The 22,206-nt window shown below is 36.2% G+C and overlaps 1 protein-coding gene across 1 annotated transcript in view; it reads left to right on the top strand.

Annotated features, from left to right (window-relative positions):
• Nucleotides 1–22,206, top strand: part of KIF6 (kinesin family member 6) — a 173,181-nt gene that overhangs the window by 28,567 nt on the left and 122,408 nt on the right. The window contains 3 exon segments of the mRNA XM_074925875.1: nt 6,546–6,675; nt 15,307–15,513; nt 20,371–20,514. Coding sequence (XP_074781976.1) covers nt 6,546–6,675; nt 15,307–15,513; nt 20,371–20,514 — 481 coding nt within the window.

Here is a 22,206-nt window from a genome sequence, read left to right as displayed (position 1 = left end):
TACAATTTGGTTATTGGTTCATCCTTATGTTGGCTGTGTCCTTTATGCTAGGCCTGATAATTGGCAAAACAGTATGGTCATTCAATTAAACTAAAGTGTAACTCCTTGTTATGTATTAGTCTATTTTTAAAAAGTAAAAGTTGACAGACAACTGTGTTGGAACAGTTTTTATCCAATTCCTTCAAAAGAAGGAGATGCAATTTTAATCAAAGGTACGTACTTCTGCTTAGCAAACTATGTTAATGATGTTTCATTATTAGTTCATTGGAAGGAATAAACACTGAGTGATGGCATTCAGGTAATAGAAGTTATGAAAAGTGCACAACAGACTTGTTGGTATTGCTTGAACAATGAGACACTAAAATTGTATGTTTAATGCAAAATTAATGATTAAAATTTAAATTGCCCATTGCATCTAATAATTGCATGATTAGATTTGGAATCTCAGCTCCTGAAGTCAAGGTGTTGTTTGTAGCCATACTTCATATATTTTGTAGACTCTGAAATTTTCATCTTCATACTGCTTAATCATTTCATGGAAGCCTGCCAGATGAACAGGGAAGAGGCTCTCACCAAAAATCACTACTCTTCTGGAAATAAATTCCTGGCAAATGTGTGCATGTAGTTCATATATTTATAACTTTTTTCTCTCTCCTCCCTTCCTCCTATATAGAAGTGTTTTTCAGTGTTCTGAGAATTACCAGTGTTTTAAAATTTCTATGGCTAATAATACTAGCTCACTCTTAATGTGAAATACATTCTTACAAATCATGAAGTAGATCCTCTTTGAAAATAAGCTAGGGGAATGGAAAATAAGGTGATTAGTAACAGCCAACATAGCTTCACTAAGGGCAAATTGGGCCTGACAAATTTGGTGGCCTTCTATAACAGGGTTACAGCATTGGTGGACAAGGGAAGAACAACTGATGTCATCTACCTGGATTTGTGCAAAGCATTTGACACTGTCCCACAGGACATCCTTGTCTGTGAATTGGAGAGCCATGGATTTGACAGATGGACCACTCAGTGAATAAGGAATTTCCTGGATGGTCGCACTCAAAGAGTTGTGGTCAATGGCTTGATGTCCAAGTGGAGAGCAGTGATGAGTGTTGTTCCTCAGGGGTCAGTGCTGGGACCAGCACTGTTTAACATCTTTGTTGGAGACATGGACGGTAGGATCAAGTGCACCCTCAGCAAGATTGCTGATGACACCAAACTGTGTGGTGGTGTCAACATGCTGGAGGGAAGGGATGTGCCATCCTGTGGGACCTGGACAGGCTTGAGAGGTGAGTCCATGTGAAATGAAGTTCAACAAGGCCAAGTGCGAGGTCTTGCACATGGGTTGGGGAAATCCCAAGCACGAACACAGTTTGGGAGATGAGTGAATTGAGAGCAGCCCTGCAGAGAAAAACTTGGGGGTATTAGTGGATGGAAAACTGACTATGAGCCAGCAATGTGTGCTCACAGCCCAGAAGGCCAACTGTATCCTGGATGCATCAAGTGAAGTGTGGCCAGAAGGTCGAGGGAGGGGATTCTCCCCCTCTACTCCCCTCTCATGAGACCCCACCTGGAGTCCTATGTCCTGCTCTGGGGCCCCCAACATAGAAAGGACATGGACCTGCTCAAGCGAGTGTAGAGGAGGCAATGAAGATGACCGAGGGGCTGGAGCAGCTCCCTTATGAGGACAGGCTGAAAGAGTTGGGGTTGTTCAGCCTGGAAAAGGCTCCGGGGAGACCTTATAGTAGCCTTGCAGTGCTTAAAGGGGGCCTATGGGAAAGATGGGGAGGGACTTTTTGCAAGGACATGTAGTGATAGGATGAAGAGTAATGACTTTAAACTGAAGGAGGGTAGATTTAGATTATATATAAGGAAGAAATTATCTGCTTTGAGGGTGGTGAGACACTGAAACAAGTTGCCCAGAGAAGTTGTGGCTGCCCCCTCCCTGGAAGTGTTCAAGGCCAGGTTGGATGGAGCTTTGAGCAACCTGGTCTAGTGGAAGGTGTCCCTGCCCATGGCAGCAGGGTTGGAACTACATGATTTTTAAGGTCCCTTACAACCCAAACCATTCTAGGATTCTATGAAAATGAAGAGTGTTCAGTGTGTTACTACTGAATACTAAAGATTAAATTTACAAACCTTTGTATTCTCCTAATCTTTAATAAAATGGCTTAATAAGGTAGCTGTTTTAATAAGACAGACTAAGAAGAGGTATGTAGATGGCAAGTAAACCTTACATCCCATCAGATGCTAGGCAACCCGTATTCATGCAGCATCAGATGGAGCTTGAATGAATTTCCTTGTGGCTCACTGTGCAGAGCAGCACAGCTCCTGTTCATAGAGAGAAGCTGCTCTAATCTTTTGGTCATTTGAGCTATTCTATAACTTCCTTACAAGAAAACAGCTCAATTTCTAAAAGGTGTTCTCATGAGAACTTCTTGTGGCAGTTTTTGATAGTCAAGAGCATGTTGATGGTGTAATGACCAGGTGGGATCTGCCCACCAGCTCTTCTGTTACAATGACCTGGCTGAATTTATCCTGCAGCCTATAGTCTGTGCAGCAGGACAGAGGCCTGAATGACAGGCTGTGCATTTAGCACAGCACAGGCACTGTTACATGGATTGCTAACTCCTAAATGTGCAACATCCTCTCAGTCAGTATCAGTACACTCCAATGTCCATAAAGGGTAGAACAAGGAAACTGTGATTTTTCTTGTCTCATGTAGAATTCGTTGGAGACAGCGGGAAGGATTTCCTATGACAATGTGATATGTCAGGAGATCAGTCTGCACCAATACTGACTCATCTTATAGTTCTGTCATGTCTCACAAGCTAAGAAGATTATGCTCTAGGTCTGTACTTGAATGGAAGATCAAATCTCTGTGCTGTTGAAAGCTGTGCTGGTGGCTGAATAACTTTGTAACCTTGCTTCCTGAATCAGTGTTGACTTTGTCCTCTGATATGGTATTCAGGGAGCTACACTTCTGAAAGATACTTTTTGGGGGATGATATATAAAGTGATGATCTTGGTCATTCTTTCTTAAAACCTAAAGCTCCTTGCAACTTTACACAAAGATTAGCTATAGTTATCCATTAGTTTATTCTGTTCTTCCAGACAGACTCGGAGATGCATGATTACTGCTTTTCTCTTTTATCCTTTTCCTAAATTTATTATTGGTTGTATAGTCTCCTCCACATGCTGAAGCAGCAGCACTACATTCTGCTAATGTATTGTTATGGAAGGTATATATCCTCATATGTTATTTGTTTACATCATTATGATTAATTTTTAAATGTTCATAAAATTTTTTAGATTATTTTGGATTTCTTCAATTCTAAGCCCTAGAGACAGATATAATGATAGGAAACTTAAGATTCTAAATTGTCATTTGTTTTCCAAAATATTTTAAGGTTTTTTAAAAATTATTTATATTACACAAATTAATTAGATGGTATTAATTAATCAAAGGAAGCTTTAACTTCATTGTTTACCAGTAACAGGAAAATGAAAGCATTCAGTGTGTAAGGTGCCCATGCATTAATGGCAGCTCAGTTGATGCAGGAAAGGGCCTGAGGTAATAACAGTATTAAAAAAGCTGATCCCATCCCATCCTACATGTTTCCTAATCAGCTACAAATTCCATCTATTAAGCCAAATGGGAAAGATTATTTGTTTAGAAAGAAAAAAAAAAAAAACCCTTGTCTCTGCCTTCTTTGAGTCATTATGGATAACATAACAGAGCTTTTCCACTCCAAGATCCAACTTAGGGCTATGAAACGTAAAGATTTCACTAATACAGAGAATGTTCTGTAGAAATCTATCGTATTATATAGTAACTTTATAGCACTATAAAATTTGTTGTCATTTTGGAACATGTCTTTCTGAGAAGGTTTTGACAGATGGCTCTCAAGATGTACAAATTTAGGTTTCCATCTGGAAATCCTCCTGATAGCTGCAAGGCCACTGTGTAGGAGGCTGTCACTGGTTTGACGTCTCCACTGTCTCCTTTCTGATATAATAATCCTCCAGAACTTTTCATCCAAACTAATATCTTCATTGTCTGGAAATCATTTATAACTATTTGTCAAAATGTAGTCTGAAAATATCCTTAGAAGTTGAAATAATATGCCAAGTGTGCATAGCAAAACAACATTGTTTTCTTAAATTAAAAAAAAAAGTAGATGATGCTTATCATGCGATTTCAAAATAATAAAATCAGCCAAAGCATCATGCTGTAACCAGAACCACTGGGCTTTAGCAGGTGACGTATGCACAGATGGAATTGTGGACAGAATACAACTTGACATTATCAAAACGTTTTTATGCAGGAGCAGAATTATGCTTTTGAGTTTATGCTCTGAATGGGGGAAGCAGAGTTCTATGTCTGTCCTAGTGCTATGTTACTCTACTGCACAAAAATAAAGCTATAAGGGGGAGGCAATCATACTTGGAAAAACAATTGTTATGACTACTAAATTAGCATTGTGTGTACTTTTACATGTATTTGTTTCTTTAAAATAGTGAGTCTATTGCAATGTGTTCACATTATTTCTTTATATCCATTCCAATGTTTTGACCATCAGAGGGTGAACTGTTTCCCTAATACTTCAGAGTAATACTATGGAATGCTGCTTAGCTGCTCATTTTGATCCTGTCAGCTTCAGGTGAAAAAAAGCAAAGCAGAACAAAATTGAACCTGTGTGGTTTTGAAGCAGCTTGGAGTAATTAACATGCAAGAACTATCTAGAGATAAAAACTCAAGCCCTGTACTCCCTCTTGTGGTTAACCTTGATGAATATGAAAAAACAAATATCTATACATATATGTATATAAAGAATTATGTCTACTTAGTTAAACAAATTTTTTTACATTCTTCTAACTTTTAATAAAGTTCTAATTTGCTTGTTGTAAGATGTCTCAGAACATGTAAATCACCCTGAAGGACATGTCATTCATCCTCAGAATTAGTGTACTTCAGTTTTAAGTCTTCACTATTGGAGTTTTCAAATACAGTGATGCAACTATTTGGCTTCCATGTTGGATAGAATCACAGAAACACAGAATCATCAAAGCTGGAAAATAACTTGAAGATCATCTAGTCCAACCATTAACCTCGCACTGACTCTTCCCAACTACACCATATCCCTCAGCGCTATGTTGACTCTACTCTTAAACACCTCCAGGGATGAGGGCTCCACCACCTCCCTGGGCAGCCCATTCCAATGCCTAACAACCTGTTCTGTAAAGAAATGATTCCTAATATCCAGTCTAAACCTTCCCTGGTGCAATTTAAGGCCATTCTCTCTTGTCCTGTCGCTTATTACTTGGTTAAGGAGGCTCATCCCCAGCTCTCTGCAAACTCCTTTGAGTTAGCTGTAGAGGGCAATGAGGTCTCCCCTCAGCCTCCTCTTCTCCAGACTAAACACCCCCAGTTCCCTCAGCTGATCCTCATATGACCTGTGCTCCAGACCCTGCACCAGCTTCGTTGCCCTTCTCTGGACACGCTCGAGTCATTCAATGTCCTTTTTGTAGTGGGGGCCCAAAACTGAACACAGGAATCGAGGTGCGGCCTCACCAGTGCCGAGTACAGGGGTAAGATCCCTTCCCTGTCCCTGCTGGCCACGCTATTGCTGACACAAGCCAGGATGCCATTGGCCTTCTTGGCCACCTGGGCACACTGCTGGCTCCTGTTCAGCCGGCTGTCAATCAACACCTCCAGGTCCCTCTCTGACTAGCGATGCTATAGAATATCTTAACTGAGAAGAACCTAGTGGCTACTCAGTAAAGCCAATAAAGTTTAACTCTTAGTAATGTGATCAAAAGAAAAAATTCTTATATGAAAGGGCTATTTAAAGAAGTGAAAAGGAGTTTTGGTAATATTTAGTGGCTCTCCTAAAACTTTTGACACATCCTTCCTACTTCCATCTAACATCCTTTTTCTGAACTTTAAGGCTTAAAGAAGTACAACTAAGAGCATTTGTAACCTCAGTGGAAATAAATAAAATAATTCTGTTTGTTTGCTTTTAAGAAGGGATCATTTACATTTGTAGCTGTTATCATTTGAGAAGGATGAAGAGAAATAATCTTGACAACTGCGAAGATATTAGAAACATGTTGGCTACAGATGTATTGATTCTGAAATATTCCATGCCTATTTGTTCATCAAGATTTTACTATACTTTATGTATCATTTGTGCTTCAATCACTGTGGTAATGGCAAACAAACCCCAATTTATTATTTGTTTGTGATGATTTGCTTTACCTCTTGCTCTTAAGATTTTACAATATCTCATAAAAAAATCCGAAAGCTTTCTCTAATATAGATTTTATATATTCCTTTTCTATGTGGAAGTTTATTATAAAGAGATAAAAAGGGGTGACAGATTTAAAAAAAAATCAGCACTTCCTTTAATGTTCATGTTCTTAGTTCTTTTATTATGATTAGTTTTAGATGTCACCTTTTAGTCTCAGTGAAATGAAAGTATGGAACAAAGATCATGTTACAACAGTTCTAGTTTTCGTTTGGTTTTGTGTTTTTTTCCATGTAGAAAAGTGACAATAATGGAAGACCCTGATCAGAACATTCATCTGAAAAACTTGTCTCTTCAGCAAGCAACCAATGAAGAGGAAGCCTTAAACCTACTCTTCTTGGGAGACACCAACAGAATGATTGCTGAGGTGAGAGTTGCTGTTACAAATCTTACTTAACAAAACCAGAGTTAAATGGTCATAAAATTTTCCACGTAAGAGGCATATTTTGGAAGTCCTTGGAGATAAATGAGTGTTTTCTTTCTGAGTGTATTTTCACAGTGAAATTAAATAAGCATTTCTCTGATGATAGCTTTCACTTTGCAAAGATCTTTCTGTTTTTCTGTAGTGAATCTGACTGGTGGTTGTTGATGTCATAACTTACTGCAGTTAAAATAAGAAAGAAAAAAAAAAGTCTTATAAACCATAGAGTGAATTTTGAATGTGGCATGTATCCACATACATACACATTTAAAGATTAGAAAACATGGCCTTACAAAGCATTGTCAAATATTCCCACAGAAGTACTAAATTGCCTTTGATGTAGTTACAGTAAGAGTTTGCAGTGCCCTTTTTTTTCTTCTTATTGCATAAACATGTGGTGTTATGTGTAAAAAAACAAATGGTAGTGCAACGCACATTCAAAATAAGTATTTGCCAACATGCAAAGCCGAGGGTGTTTTTACTGATTCTGGAAAATTCAAATGAAATGTTGCCATATACAAAATCTGTAGTTTTTTTTTTCCCCATATCTTCATACTTGGAAATGGAATGTAAATATAAAAAAACATATTGTAAAACATGAACACTGTCAATGTGTCTTTACGACAACACAGCTAATTCTATTTTAGAAATTTGTGGATTTTCTTCCTCTGAGTGACCAAAAAGTTATATAATAAATCCATTACAAGAAAGACATTTAAAGTGGATGAAATAGTGAAGTAGTTTAGTGTTCCTGCTGGCTGACCATGGGCACAGGGAACAGGGCTGACCCTGGGCACAGGGGAAGAAACATTTGATTACAAAATGTAAATAGGCAAAAATCTCATTTGTTCTCCCTTTCTCAAAGAAGACTATTTCACCTGTGACATTCCAAGAAGCAGAAAGATGTTAAAGGCAAGAGATAATCAAGCTGTACTTGAGGGCTCTTAGTAAATATGAATATTGAGGTAAGGAACCATTTGATACTGAAATGGAAAAATCAATCAATTTAGAGGAGAGGAACTTGAAAAGTGTAATAGAGGAGACAAAAAGGTGTAATTAAGTTCAGAAGCCTGAAAACCTATTATGATAGCTGGTAAGGAAAACAGAAGATGAAAGTTCATTGCATGGAGAAAGATCTTCAGGAAATCTTAGAGGATCTGTGTATGAAAATGAGACAGAATATTTAAAAAATGGTGTGATGCTGGCTGACAGGATCATAAATCAGAAATTGTAAAGGGCAGTTGTGTTACATATTTGGAAAATGTTGCCTAAGGAGAAAATATATCCCAAACACTGAAAGTTATGAAGAAATAGCAGGACTAATGAAGATAAGTCATTAAAGGTCAAGATGAAGTAATGCTCAGTAAAACTAAAGAATATTCTTAATGGGTCAAACCAAAGATATGTCTTATTCAGTTTCCTGTTTTAAACAATGGCCAATAGCAAATATATAAAGAAGAGTAAAAGATAAACCAAGTAAAGCATGATAGTTTTCTTTTTAAAAAAATCTAGTCTTCATTAGTTTGTGTCTCAGACTATTTACAGCTAAAACTTTTGTTGTATTTTTTTCTTTGCCCAGATGCTTTTTTCAACCTCAGCAAATTTTTATCATGAAATCTCATGTGACACAAAGTTCCATGACTTAACTGCATTGTGTGAAGAAAAATCTCCTTAAGTATATTTTTTTAATCTACAACTTGGTAGTTTTATTTGGGGCATACCAGTACTTGCTAGAAAACATAAGAATAGACATGAGAATGTCCCCAGTAACAGAGAATTCACTAAGCTGAGTGGCTTGGGTTAGTAAATGCTATGCCATTACCACTTTTGCTGCTTTTGCCACGTTACGAGTTTTTTTTATATAAACACTATAAAGTTATTGTTTCGTTGGTCTTTAATGAAGAGAACTTAAGAGAAAAAAACGCAGACAATACTTGCTTGGAATAGCTACCACCCATTGCAGCAATATTTACTTTGCTTAGTCTCAATGCTTATATGATTCCAAAAACTTCAAATGAGGTGGATTTTACTGCAGAAATTTTATTTGTGTAGTTATCTCAGATATTGTTCCTTTGCAATTGGAGCAGGTACGTTGCAGTACAGTCCAGTGAGCTTACTGGGTGCTGCTTCCTCTTACGCATTACAGAATTTATTATCCATTACCATTTGGCATTTTTGGCTTCAGGTGACATGTACTTTATATAATGACTTATCAGAATGAGAAAACAGTGTTTGCAGAAATGAGAGATTAATGTAGAGGTCTTAGGACATCAACCATAACTTCTCCAGAGATCCATATTTTTAAACATTGAGTTATGATAATGCTCTCTGACCTCAAAAAAGATTAGGACCCCGTTTAAGTAAACTTTAAAGAAAAAGGCACAAGATGAATAAACCTAAATAGAAAAGAAAGTAAAAGAAATGTTTGATTCATTTTTTTTAACAATGAGAAGTTTGACTGTAGAAAAATTAAGATGACTGTCATGGATCACATATGAAATCTGTGGCCTCTAAAATTGCAATCTGATGCTTTATGCCTGAGATAACCCTTCTCTGAAGTGTTGCAGGATCATTTTGAAAGTAAGAACGACAATTTAATTTCTGCAATGCCTCTGCTAGTGGAGTCTAACTTGTGATTTGACAGCTGCATTTTGCCCTCACCACTGACTGTGCTAAAAAGAAAGTGATGATCATATTAAAAGTAGTCTATAGGCTACATTCATTTATTCATTAAATATCAGAACCTAAAGTCACATTTATAACCAAATACTTCTTTCCCACACATAACTGTATAGCTCATAAGAAAGAAAAAAGAGGAAGCTATTCTAGTTTTTGCAGGATCGGTTTATAGGTCAGTATAGGACCAATTCTTTGCTCTAATTTTGACATGTACTGGCAGTTGTCAAAATGGTGATGAGAGACATCTGTGCACAAACACTTCATAATATAAAAATACAATTAGGAAGTTGTTGTCTTATATTTTCCCAGGGACATATAGGCAGAGAAGGAGCACAAAAACTTGATCATTTTATTGTCATCTTTTCCAACTATAAGGGCTATATTTTTGGGTTTTTACTTGTTTTTCCCATAAAACACAGTTTCTTGTTACATTTAAATGCATAAGAATCTCAGCAACAAGTTATAAAACAAAAACTGAGTTTATCTTTTATATTTTGATTTTTAAGCCAACTTTATGATTTAGGTATTTCAAATACATGCAAATGAAGGATTCCAAAGTCTAATTTGCACATGTGACACAGGTGGTAGCAGCAGCATCTAAAAAAACTGATCTATGGAAATAAGGGTTTGGCCGTTTAGGTAGTGTTCACAAATTGTTTTATTTTGGTAGATATGCTATTAATGTGTCTTCAACTGAAGTAGTCTTTTCTAAATTCTTGTGATGGGAATCTCTTGTGATTGCTGTCCTTTGAAATAATATGCCCAAACCTCTGTGATTTAGAGAATTCTTTAGTATTTCTCTTTAAAAAGCAGAGTAAGTTAGACTCAGTAGCCTCCCAAGGGCATGCATCAATTTCAGAACTGTAAAATCTTTATGTGAGATTGATGTGTCTGAACACTGCAGTTGCATGTACAGTTAGCATTTTTTTTTCCTTTAATGAAAAATTACTTCATTTTAGTGAGTAAAGAAATGTTTTAGTGCATGGTTTTATACCTACAATACTCCATTGTTTAAATTTGGAAGATGGTGCATACTACACAGTATTTGTTCAACCATTTTAAGTGTTTGAAGTGCACATGGGGCAAGCAGTAAGCTTTTGGCATTGTTTCAATAAGCTTATTTCAAGAAAGAATGAAACTTTTAAACATTTAAGGATAGTTGTGGGGACTGACTTGTGACCTCTGAATTGGATTAATTCCCTTTGTATTTATTTTTATTGTCCATTAGTATTCTCTTGAATATTTTTAGAAAGCCATTGGTAGTGTTTGAATGTGAGGTTTTTTGGATGAAATATGAAAAATAGGATTTGAATGTGTGAACATATGAGATTAAATTACACTTTTGCCAAGAAGGCATGTTATCTGTGTAAGGGCTGCATTCCAGAATGAATTACAACTTTCTGGTTTTCTAGGTTCCTCATTGGTGTCAACTGTTAATCTACTTCCACTTTGACAAACCTGTTCTGTAGTATCATTAGCACCAAATGGCATCATCATTTCAGCACAGGTGCTTTTGTTTCTATGTGTGGTAAAACAATCACTGGTCTTATGTGCTACTTTGAATAGTCCTTAAAGTGTTTTGGGATTTACATGGATAAAAATCAGTCTTAATGTGAAGTTTAATAATATCCTCACCAGAGAATATTAATTACTTTTAAAATTACCTCAGTTACCATGGTCTAACTGTGAAACCATACTTGTGGTAAATAAAGAAAGGTAAAGTATTACTTTTAGAAGTCAGGGAAGTGTCAGATTGAACCTATTCCAATCCTTGTATTTTTATAGCAAGAAATTTGCAATTTCAGCTGGGTCAAATGTACCTAAGTACACCTGACAAGCCCCTTCACTTGTATCATATTAATCAGAAAGGAAACTAAAGATATATCAAGGTCTCACTCATCTACCAGATACAGTCAGGAACCTCCTATTCTTCAACTTACATACCCTTCCATGTAGCATGGTTTATATTAGTTAGACAGATGGATACATCCACTGTTTTTCAACAAAGAATCTCTGTTCCTTCAGCCTTGCAGAGACTTACACTGTTAGTTTATAGCACAGAATGTTGTAAAAACACCAGGATATTCTAAGGATGAGTTTCAACCAGAGAAACAGTGTGATATCACTTTACTATCATTCTTGTAGGACACAATGGCTCTTTTCTTACCACCTGAACTGTGAAATCACTGTCTTCCTACAGACATCCATCTGATTGTAGTTTGAGATTAGAGAAAAACGGTTTGATGTCAGCCTTAGATGCTCTCAGTGCTTTTCTCTTTTCCCTTGCCCTTCTTCAAGAAGTTCAAAAGTGAAAGAACCTTAAGAGGAAGAAGAAACCCTCCTTAAAATTTAGTCACTTTTCATTGAGAAATTATCTCAAAAAAAATGGGAACATTCAGAATCAGCCTTCATTTATGCCTTGACTAGTCACTATTCACTTGGCTAATTCACTCATACAGGAAAATCATATTCTTCTGATGTCTAAATATTTTGATTCAAGGAAAAGATTTTACTGAAATTATATAAACTGCCAAGTGGAGATGGTTTGCAATGTGGTCTGAATGTCTGCATTTATCACCTGTGAAATCTTTTTGTCCCAGCTGTCCTGTTTTCTGTATCATCTCTGAGTGTTATTTGGCATCCATAATCAACACATTACTCTTCCAGATAGTAGCAGCTTCTGTTAGTTTAATGATGATTTTGAAACAGCTTTTCATATGTTTTTCTCCTATTTAAGAAACTTTCTCCTTCTTAGGTCCTCAATCATTAAGAACTCTATTTAAACCAATAGTATGTTATATCTAAATCCTACATAAATTCTTGTATAGGGGAGAACTCCTGCAGTGTTTTCTTGATTTAAGATAGGTAACAGATTAAGATGGATAACTTAGGCTCCAGCAGATTTTTGGACCTTTCATGACCTTGTATTCCTTGACAGAAATATCTGACTTGGGTGCTTCTTGCAATATGGTTGTACTGCATGTTCTCATTTAAGTAGAAATCACCTTCTTGCAACCAATGTATGAAAAGATGTAATGGTTTAAGTCACAACAAAGCTTCTATACAGTTTATTTATTTTCAGCAAATATAGGTATATCCTGGTCCTGGAGAAAAAGGAGACTGGGTTCTGTGGCTTGAAATCTCTCATGTACATATTTTCCAAGATCAAACAAAACACTGAAGCTTTACCAAATCATGATCTTGAAAGCAACCGTGCCACAAAGGGCAGCAACAGATGACTTGGCATTAATTCCTTTGTAGTGTTCATGTGATATCACAAAGCATCTGAAGTCTGCTTATGTGGTTTATGATGTCACAGAATTCCTGGGAAAAAAATGTTTCTTTGTAAGTAACTGCAGCTCATCAGTTGTTCTATATATAACTTTCACAATAGCAACCATCTGCTGAGAGCCAGGCCACTCCCCTCTTTCCTTTTTTTCTCCTTCCTCACATCAAATTAGTGTGAGGATGATTTCATATACATATGGTTTGAATACTGCTAACAAAGCCAAAATGAACTCTGAAAGCCACTAAAGTAGGCTCAGAGACACTGTCCAGAAAATTTTTGTTTGTTTGTTTTCAGTTTTCAAACTTTCTGAACAGCTGAGATGATACTCAGAAGTTGCATATGTAAGATAGCAAAAAAACAAACAAAAAAGGCTTATGTTTGGACTGAAGATGCTGACAAGTTCTCATTTCTGTTGTGGTGTGCTTTGCATCTACTTGTGTGGTAAAAGGAGCAAAGTGTGGGGGATTATGTCTGCAATTAACGTTTCACGATCACATCCCATTTAAATTTAAATTGCTTTGTGCTTCCTGGAAGAGTTCTAATAGAGATTTCTATATACAGGAACTGCAAAGTAAAGATAGAATCATATTGTAAAAAGACATCTTGGTGTATTGATTAAAGTGTGGTTCTACTCTGAAGGAGGACTTTATAAAAATAGCAATTTGGGATTGTAGCCAATTACTTCCAAATCAGCTTCACTCATTTTACATGAAAAAAATTAGTGAAAAGCTTAGAATTTCTAATGACCAGTCCAGCAGAATGCTTGGAACATGCAAAACCAGGGTTGTGAAATGATCCTTAGAAACCAAGCAATTAAACAGAGCCAGTGTCTTGCTTATATTATTTCAAAATTCCTCATCTGTATAAACTAATGATCAAAACTCTTCTCCCTCTCCCTCTGAGTTTTGCTTTATTAGGTAAAGCAGCCCAAAATAAAATAGTGCTAAGGCTGTAATTTCATTACAGAATTTTCACAAACAACTGCAAGAGTATGCTATTCCTGCACGCCACCTACTTGCTCACATGCTGTATGCTGCCATTTTCAATTATTCTAGCAGAAGTGCTTTCTACAGCTGCCCTGTAACTGAATTGGGAAACTGATCCAGGTTAAATATCTATGGTTTGCAGTCTTTTTTCTTCTTTGAGCTGGATCAGTTCCCAAAACCAGTTCAGTTGTACTGGAAGTATTAAGGCTGGAAAAAAATACTGGGAAATTGAAGGGGAGACAATACACCCAAGAGGTATAGCTGTTCATATTTTTTGTGGTAAAGGAATATTCAGATTGCAGTCTTTCTGTTAAGAGCTGTCCTTTCTGGATTTACAAGACAACACCTTCAACACCTGCAATAGGCAGGCTATTTTAGCATCGAGAATGTTTCATACCAAAGCAGACTCAGGAAGAAAAAGCAATATGTTGGTATATCTAGTCTGAATCACAGGGTATGACTAGATAAATAATTACTCTAGAATAACAGAGGAATAAAATATAGACAAGAGATTAGTGTATACAGTTTAACCAGGATTTTTTTATCATCTTTTTAAACAGCTATAAACAAGTATAGATTTAGTTGCTAACTCATTAATAATTATTAATTTATCTCACTACCCTATTTTTTTGCAAGTCAGGTATTTATTATTATTGCCTTGATAGCAATGTAGTCAGACTTGTTATAGTTGATAAATAAAAATACTATTTGTACAGTAAACCTATAATCTTCATATATATTCTAAAGCTTTAGCTATGTATAAAATAAGGATAATAAGGAATTATTTTAGATTTAGGTTTCCAATAACAGCTTGATATAACTAAATGTAAGAGGCTTTAGATGCTTAAAGATTCCTTTATATGTTGTTTAAGAAAAGAAAGGTATATGTGTGATGGTATGTGGTTATTTGAAATCTAAAATTAAAAATCTGAGCTGTTTAAAATTTTCTGTTCTGCATTTCACATATATCGGGAACATCACTGAAGTCATACTGAAGTTGGGCATCTCTAAAAATTGACCAAGAATTTCCATGTGTCTAGTTAAGAAAGTATGGTAATAGCTATTCCAAATCAATATAGTTAAAGTCAAAACTTTTATGAAAACTCTGTCATACCACATAAAATTCTGATACTAATTTTGCCAAGTTGACTTTTTTGTAAAAGTAATCAAAATGAAAAAGTCTAAAGCCTCATAAAAAGTCCTAGTCTTAGTTACACCAGTAGCTATCTAGCCAAAAACACAATAAAAATGGACTTACCAATGGGGAAATTGATAACCTCTTGGAGATCAGGAACTTTCCCTCCAATCAAGGTGCCCTTTTCTAGTATTCTTCAGCATAGTAAGGCCACCTTCTTTGCCGATGTACTCATTGTTAGAGTATCTTGGAACAAGGATAGTTGCTTGGTTGCTTGAAGTACAATTTGTCCAGATGAAAGTTATCCAAGTATTTGGCCAGAAGGCGAGTGCCAGGTAAATTCCTTTGGGTACTTCTTACATATTTATTAGAGATGCAATAGTGAAAAAATTGCATAGGTGATTACAACTGCCAGATTACTGAGCTATGAAAAGCTAAATTTATTTCTTAAATGAACATTGAGAACTCTTCCTTTCTTTTTATTGCAGACACCAATGAATCAAGCCTCAACCCGATCTCACTGCATTTTCACTATTCACATCGCCAGCAAGGAACCTGGATCTGCAACTATCCGACACTCCAAGCTGCACTTAGTAGACCTTGCTGGATCAGAGCGTGTTGCAAAGACTGGAGTTGGAGGTCACTTATTGACAGAAGCCAAATATATCAACTTGTCATTACATTATTTGGAACAGGTAAAATTAGAATAGAGTGAAACATTTCTCCCTTTACTACATTCCTGTTAAGCAATGTGAAATGTTTTGCAAATCTTGATTCCAATATTCAGTTAGTATTAGGATATCTATTGAAGTTTTTTAAATGTTTGAGTTCGTAGCTCTTCATTTGAAATAACATATTTTAGTTTAGGAAAAGCTTAACAATTAAACAGTAAGGTTATAGTAAGTACACAGATACACATTATTTAAAAAATAATTTTCTTGTTTTGTTTGGTTTAGTATTTGTGGCATTGCTAGAAGACATTTATGCTTATTTAAAGAAAAATAGTGCACATTATATTTCCCTGATCTGCTTGTGATGTTTTGTATTCTAATGCTGTAAAACACCAAGCAAGGGTAAGAAAGTTTTGGCAATCAATGAAATCTATTTTGTGGATGCTGTGCTATTAAGTTGCAATCATTGAAGATTTTCAAGTGTGGATTTCAGACCTCACACCTGTAAGAGAAATTAACGTCTTTCTAATACTGAATACATAATATTGTTTTCACAGTACAATAAACACTGTTCCTGTTGCCAGAAATTTGTTATGTTTTGGAATTCTGCGGGAGAATACAGTGTTTTTTTCCTAAGGCTTCTTTAAAAAATTTTATATCTAACAATAGCAGGTCTGCGAAGCTGTCATTTAGTGGGAGAAATTAAATAGTGAGAGAAACTCTAAAATTCATATTTGTCCCTTGTAATTTATACTTCAGTATATGTGTTATTTATAAAAACTTAAAGTTGAGGAAATCTATTAAAACGGAAAATTTTGTAGGTGTCTATATGTGAAAATTCTTTAAAATTATGATTAGGAAATATGACTACTTATTCCACTTACTGAGAAGAACACTTTTCATTTTTGTTTTGTGGTTTTTTGTTAACAAGAAGAAATCTCTTAGATTTCATTTAATCTATGATCAGAGATATTTCATCTGTCAAAAGAAGAAGGTGGCAGTCAGTTGTCTCCTATCACAAAGATTTTTTTTCATACCCCCCAGTTGTTTAAATTTTACCTTGAAGAAAAAAAGTCTGTATTTCAGTTGCACTCATAGGAAGTGATAAGGGTAAGTGATTCTAAAATGGACCTCTTCAGGATCATACAAACTGTACTCAGGATCCTTCTTATTTACTGTATGATTTTTATGTATTTATAATGCAATATTGCATGAGCTTCTGTGAGGTTGAATTTAGTTATCTGTATAGTGTGTTTTGAGATACTCAGGTTTGAAGTGCTCTAGAAGCGTAAAATATTGCATGACAAAACATTAACCTTAAACTCATATTTTAGAATGAATACAGCTGGAGATAGTCATATTGGGTTCTGTCTGGGATTGCATATCATTAATAAAAATGTTTTCTAAAAGACCACTGAAGACAGTAAAAAATATCTTTTTGTTCAGTGAGAATTGGGCCATTCAATTCTGACCTTGCAGCAACTGATACTAAAGTACAAAGATTCCTCAAAATCAGCTTGTTTACATGCTCAACCTAGTCAGCTATCTACTGGTGTTTTAGCGTTGAGTTATGCCCTTTCTAAACACCTTGCATAATATAAAATAGTCATGTAAAATGATTTGTGTCAAGATGACAATGGGAACAAGTTCTGTGCTATCACACTTGGTCTACTCATTAAATATCCACAGTGTGTTAAAAAAAATCTTCAAATGAATCACTTCAAATAAAGCACTTTTCCTCCAAGTGGCCTATGTGTCTAGAGCAAAATAAAGATGAGACAGTGTCATGCAGTTGATCTACAATGGCAGTAGGGACAATTCAATTTTAGTGTTTGATGCAAAAGTGCTCTTAAAAGTCCCTGCTACCATATCTGGGTAGCATCTGTTGTCTGTAAGATGTAGTAGCATGTTCTGGAATTACAACTGCCTTTTTTTGTGTGTGTCTAGATAATCCCTTCTGATACACATTATAGGGTATCCTGGACCAAATTTAGAGTTACAAATTAACAGTGATACAGCCACATGATTTGACATTATAGTGGAGTTAGAACTTTATGTGTTTTCTCAGAATAATCGAATACAACGTTCTCACTTGGTTTGGTGAATATGTGTGTTAACTGTCATTTAACACATGCTCCAGTTAGGGCATACAGAAATATTTTATTGGTTAGTAAATGATTGCTGCTCACACCTATTAAAGTTTTTGCTAATAAAATTTGAAATCTGCCAGCCACCTAATGCAAGGTTTGTTCACTTCCTATAGAAAAGGTAATTTTCTGTTTTTGTTATTTCCTAATTAACATATACAGACATTAGAGTAACAGAACAAATAGGACCTTATTAATAATTTAAAGTGAAATACATGCATTTGTTTCTGATTAGCAAATCTTGTTTTTTGGGGGGTGAATTATTTCCAGCGAGACCTGTAGTATGTATTGGAAACAAGCATATGTTGTCCAAAAAGTAATTAACTACAAGACACCAGCAGTAGAGTTTGGATTTTTTGCTCTAAGGACCAGACCTTAAGCTGCTGACCTCTACTAGAAATGAGAGATGGGATGGGGAACTTAATTGACAGAAATCTGAAGAGTGGGGAGGTGTGGGCAGGAATCTGGAAAGATTCTGGGTCTGGATCAAAGGCAACGTCAAAGATCTTGTGACTGCAGATGGACAGGAGGAAAAAAAAAGGAGCCTTCTGGAGCAGGCATATGACTTCAGAGCATGTGATACACTAAACTGCAAGATATAGATGTACTGATAGCTCTGTACTCACAAGTGATGCCCCCCCAAATTGTCCTCTCCTGTGGGTGCTCTAAGAATATGTCCTGGCTACCAGTTGGCATGAGGGACTGGTACTAATCTATTCCCTATGTGAAGTTAACTGCTTGCAGGAAGGATGTGGACAGGAACAGGCACCTTGGGCACGCTTCAGATCATATCATAACCACTTGTGAGTCTCAGGCCTTCTTTTATGCTTAACAATATTTCCAAATGTTTCGGTGAAGTTATTTGTGAGTGATTGTACCTGCTCTATGCTATTATAGAGGATGCAATTTTATAAGAAGTGACAATGTTTCTCACAGCTTCCACGTTTAAAAAATTAATTAGGTCTTAAAGTGGTTTGTTTGGCCACTCAAAATGAAACTTTTTTCCTTAAATTATGTTAATCAAAATCAGCATATTACAGTCCTGGTTCAGTAATATTATTAAGGTCTTTTAAGCTTAGATCTATCAATACTTTTTAAAAATCCCAAACAAATCCCAAACCTTTTTTTTATATCAAAAGTATAACAACACCTTCTTTTTGACAATGTAGAAATGAGATTATTTTCTGATTATCACATTTGGTTGGCTGTTAGAAGATCCAGATTCAGATCCTGTACAGGTGACTGTCACTTTGTGAAAGAACATAATTTTCCTCTCCTTCAGATTTCTCCTCTTTCTATTCTAGATTCCTTGATTGGATTATAAAGATTTATTTAGTCATTTAAGTGAGGTTTTACTAAAAGGACTTAAAACCATCATCTTCTGTGTTATGTGACTCTGTCACATGACAGTACAGTGGCTTCTGCATCATGAGAGTTGGTCATATAGCCTTTCAGTGACAGAGTGGAAGGGTACAAGTTCTACCTGGGCTACAGACTTCCTGCATGAACTTCAGAAAAAATTAACTTCTCTGTTAACACAGTTCCCATTCTTAATAGAAATAACATACCTTTCCTCTGGGTCTTTTCCCTCTTGTCTATTCAGATAGTAGTCTCTGTGTGGCAGAGACTGAGATGGTGCTTATTAATGTTTACACTAGACTACTATGAGGTTTCTGTACAATATTATATACTATCAGATATATTTCCATCTAACAAGTTGTAATATATGAGATTTTAAAACCTTGATCCAGGAATGGGTTTCCAGATTCCTTTACAAGATAGTAATTTTCATATTATACATTCATCCCTCTCTGGGCTGCCAGTGTGAAATTTATAGTAATAAGAAATTTTAACTTTCTGAAGACCTTTAGGAGAAACTAGTGCCAACTAAATTTTCTAAAGTAACAATTTTCTTAGATGCAGCATAAACAAAATTGTATGCTAGTGTGTAACATTTGTTAAAGGGAAAACGACTCCGAATCATTTAGGATAGCTTGCACAACTCATGTGGGTACAGTTTTTCAGTTTTTCATGCTTGGCCAGATAACAGTTCAAATCTTTTATATCACAACAGATCATGGGGTAATCCAGCTTTTTTTAAATAATAATCGGGTCCCATAACGTAAACAGCTAAGAAGGGAAACTGAGAATAGTAGGTGTACCATTTCCTTTTTGGCCAAGGAGTATATACTCTAAACTGAATTATTTCTTTCCAGCAATACATTGTAATCATGCACCATTTTGTGTTTTACTTTTCAAGACATTTTCTCAGAAATAAATGTATTGACCACTCTAAGAACCACATACTTTAAGAATCTGTAATTTTAAATGCATTCTTTAGCAAATTTTAAGGAAGTTTTTACTTGAATACTATCCATACTTTAATATCATGAGAGAAAACATACAAGGAAGATTTTCAGTAAGTTCCTGTGTCTTAGTAGAGTCTGTAGTTTTCAGTTTACTGTGTTCAGTTTCCATGTCGCTGAGAGGGTGTAAAGCTGGGGTATGCTAAAATTAAATTTATTTGGTCTTTCAGGTCCAGCTCCTACAGACATATAAACACGCTGAAATTTAAATTGAAATTATTTCAATAAAATCAATGGATTTGCATAAGCGTAGTTCTGTTCTATCAGAAGTTTAAGTTCCTGAGCAGATTGGTTTTGTTCTTTTTATGTGTCAATCATTAATAGACATGTAAATTTATATGCCTTTTCCATTTTTATTATTGTTTCAGGTAATAATTGCCCTTGCAGAGAAAAACCGGTCCCACATTCCTTACCGAAACTCTATGATGACCTCAGTGCTAAGAGACAGTCTGGGAGGAAACTGCATGACTACCATGATAGCAACGCTCTCTATAGACAAAAGAAACATAGATGTATGTTATTTCTATCTCTTTTCAACAAAGATGTTTTCACTTCTCTAAAGATCCTGCTCTTTTGACTTTTATTATAGTTTGCGATTATAGTGTGAATGCTTTCATTCTTATCCTTACAAAAAAAAAATTAACTTTCTTTCCAGAAGATAATTTTATCAGTGGAAATTGCAGTAAGATGTAGACAAATCCTCTAGGAGACATGCTTTCCTCTAAGTAATCTCAAGTCAAGGAACAGTTGGGAAATGATTTGCACCTAGTAATGAACTATTTTTATTTTTTTCTTGAATTTACTGTTTTCCTGATGATTAAATCTTTGAATTATGAAAATGCATTTCCAAGGAATTTTCCACAGGAAATATTGGTAAGATCTCTAAGTAGATTATGGATCACACGGAAAGCCTTGGCAGAACTCCTGTCGACTTTGGAGTTGAGATTTCACTGAGTATGGTAGACAATTGAAGAGTTCATTGACAGGAGGAGGGAATTGAGAGGGGTGATTTCAGATTTGGGGAAATTTTTCAAATACGTTTATCTCCCTTCACCAATTTCTTGCACTAGAATTATATGTAGTGATGTATCTTTGTTTACAAAAAGAGCTGTAGTGTTTATCAAAGGGCTGTAGGGAATGGGGCTACATCTGGCTGGGACCAGACACCAGCAGTGTTCCTCAGGGTTCCATTCTAGGGCCAGTTCTGTTCAATATATTTATTAATGATCTGGATGCAGGAGTTGAATGCACCATTAGCAAGTTTTCTGATGATACCAAACTGGCAGGTGCTTGAGGGACAAGATGCCTTGGAGAGGGATCTACATAGATTGGAACATTGGGCTATGATTAATGGGATGAAATTTAACAAGTCAAAATGCTGGATTCTGTACCTAGGATGGATTAACACTGGGCATAAGTATAGACTGGGAGAGGAGCGGCTGGAGGGCAGCCCTGCAGAAAGGAATCTGGGGGTGCTGGTCAGCAGCAGGCTTAATTCGAGTCAGCAGTGTGCCCTGGCAGCCAAGAGGGCAAACAACATCCTGGGGTGCATCAAAACAGCATAACCAGCTGGCCAAAAGAGGTGATTATCCTGGTGTACTCAGTGGTGGTGCAGCCTCACCTTGAGTAGTGTGTGCAGTTCTGGGACCTATAATTTAAGAAGGGCATTAAGGTCCTTGAATGCATCTAGAGGTGGGCAACAGAGCTGGTGAAAGGGCTGGAAGGAATGTCCTATGAAGGGCAGCTAAGGACTTGGGATTGTGTAGTTTGGAGAAAAGGAGGCTGAGGGGTGACCTCATCGCTCTCTACAGCTTCCTAAGGAGGGGAGGTGGAGAGGAAGGTGCTGAGATCTTCTCCCTGGTATCCAGTGATAGGACATGTGGGAATGGTTTAAAACTGCAGCAGGGAGATTTCGACTGGACATTAGGAAGCATTTCTTTACCAAGTCAAACACTGGAACAGGCTTCCTAGCCCCAAGGTGGTCAATGCCCCAAGCCTGTCAGTGTTTAAGAGGCATTTGGACAATGCCCTTAACACCATTCTTTAACTTTTGGCCAGCCCTGAATTGTTCAAGCAGTTGGACTAGATGGTCATTATAGGTCCCTTCCAAATGAAATATTCTATTATATTATAAAATATGTTGTGATGTGAATACATAGGACCCTACACAAAGCCATTTATAATCTATTTATTTCCTGATTTTC

The sequence above is a fragment of the Athene noctua genome, chromosome 1, assembly GCF_965140245.1.
Source record: "Athene noctua chromosome 1, bAthNoc1.hap1.1, whole genome shotgun sequence".
Taxonomy (NCBI): domain Eukaryota; kingdom Metazoa; phylum Chordata; class Aves; order Strigiformes; family Strigidae; genus Athene; species Athene noctua.
Note: the sequence above shows the minus strand (reverse complement) of the source record. Positions and strands in the feature narration are given on the sequence as shown.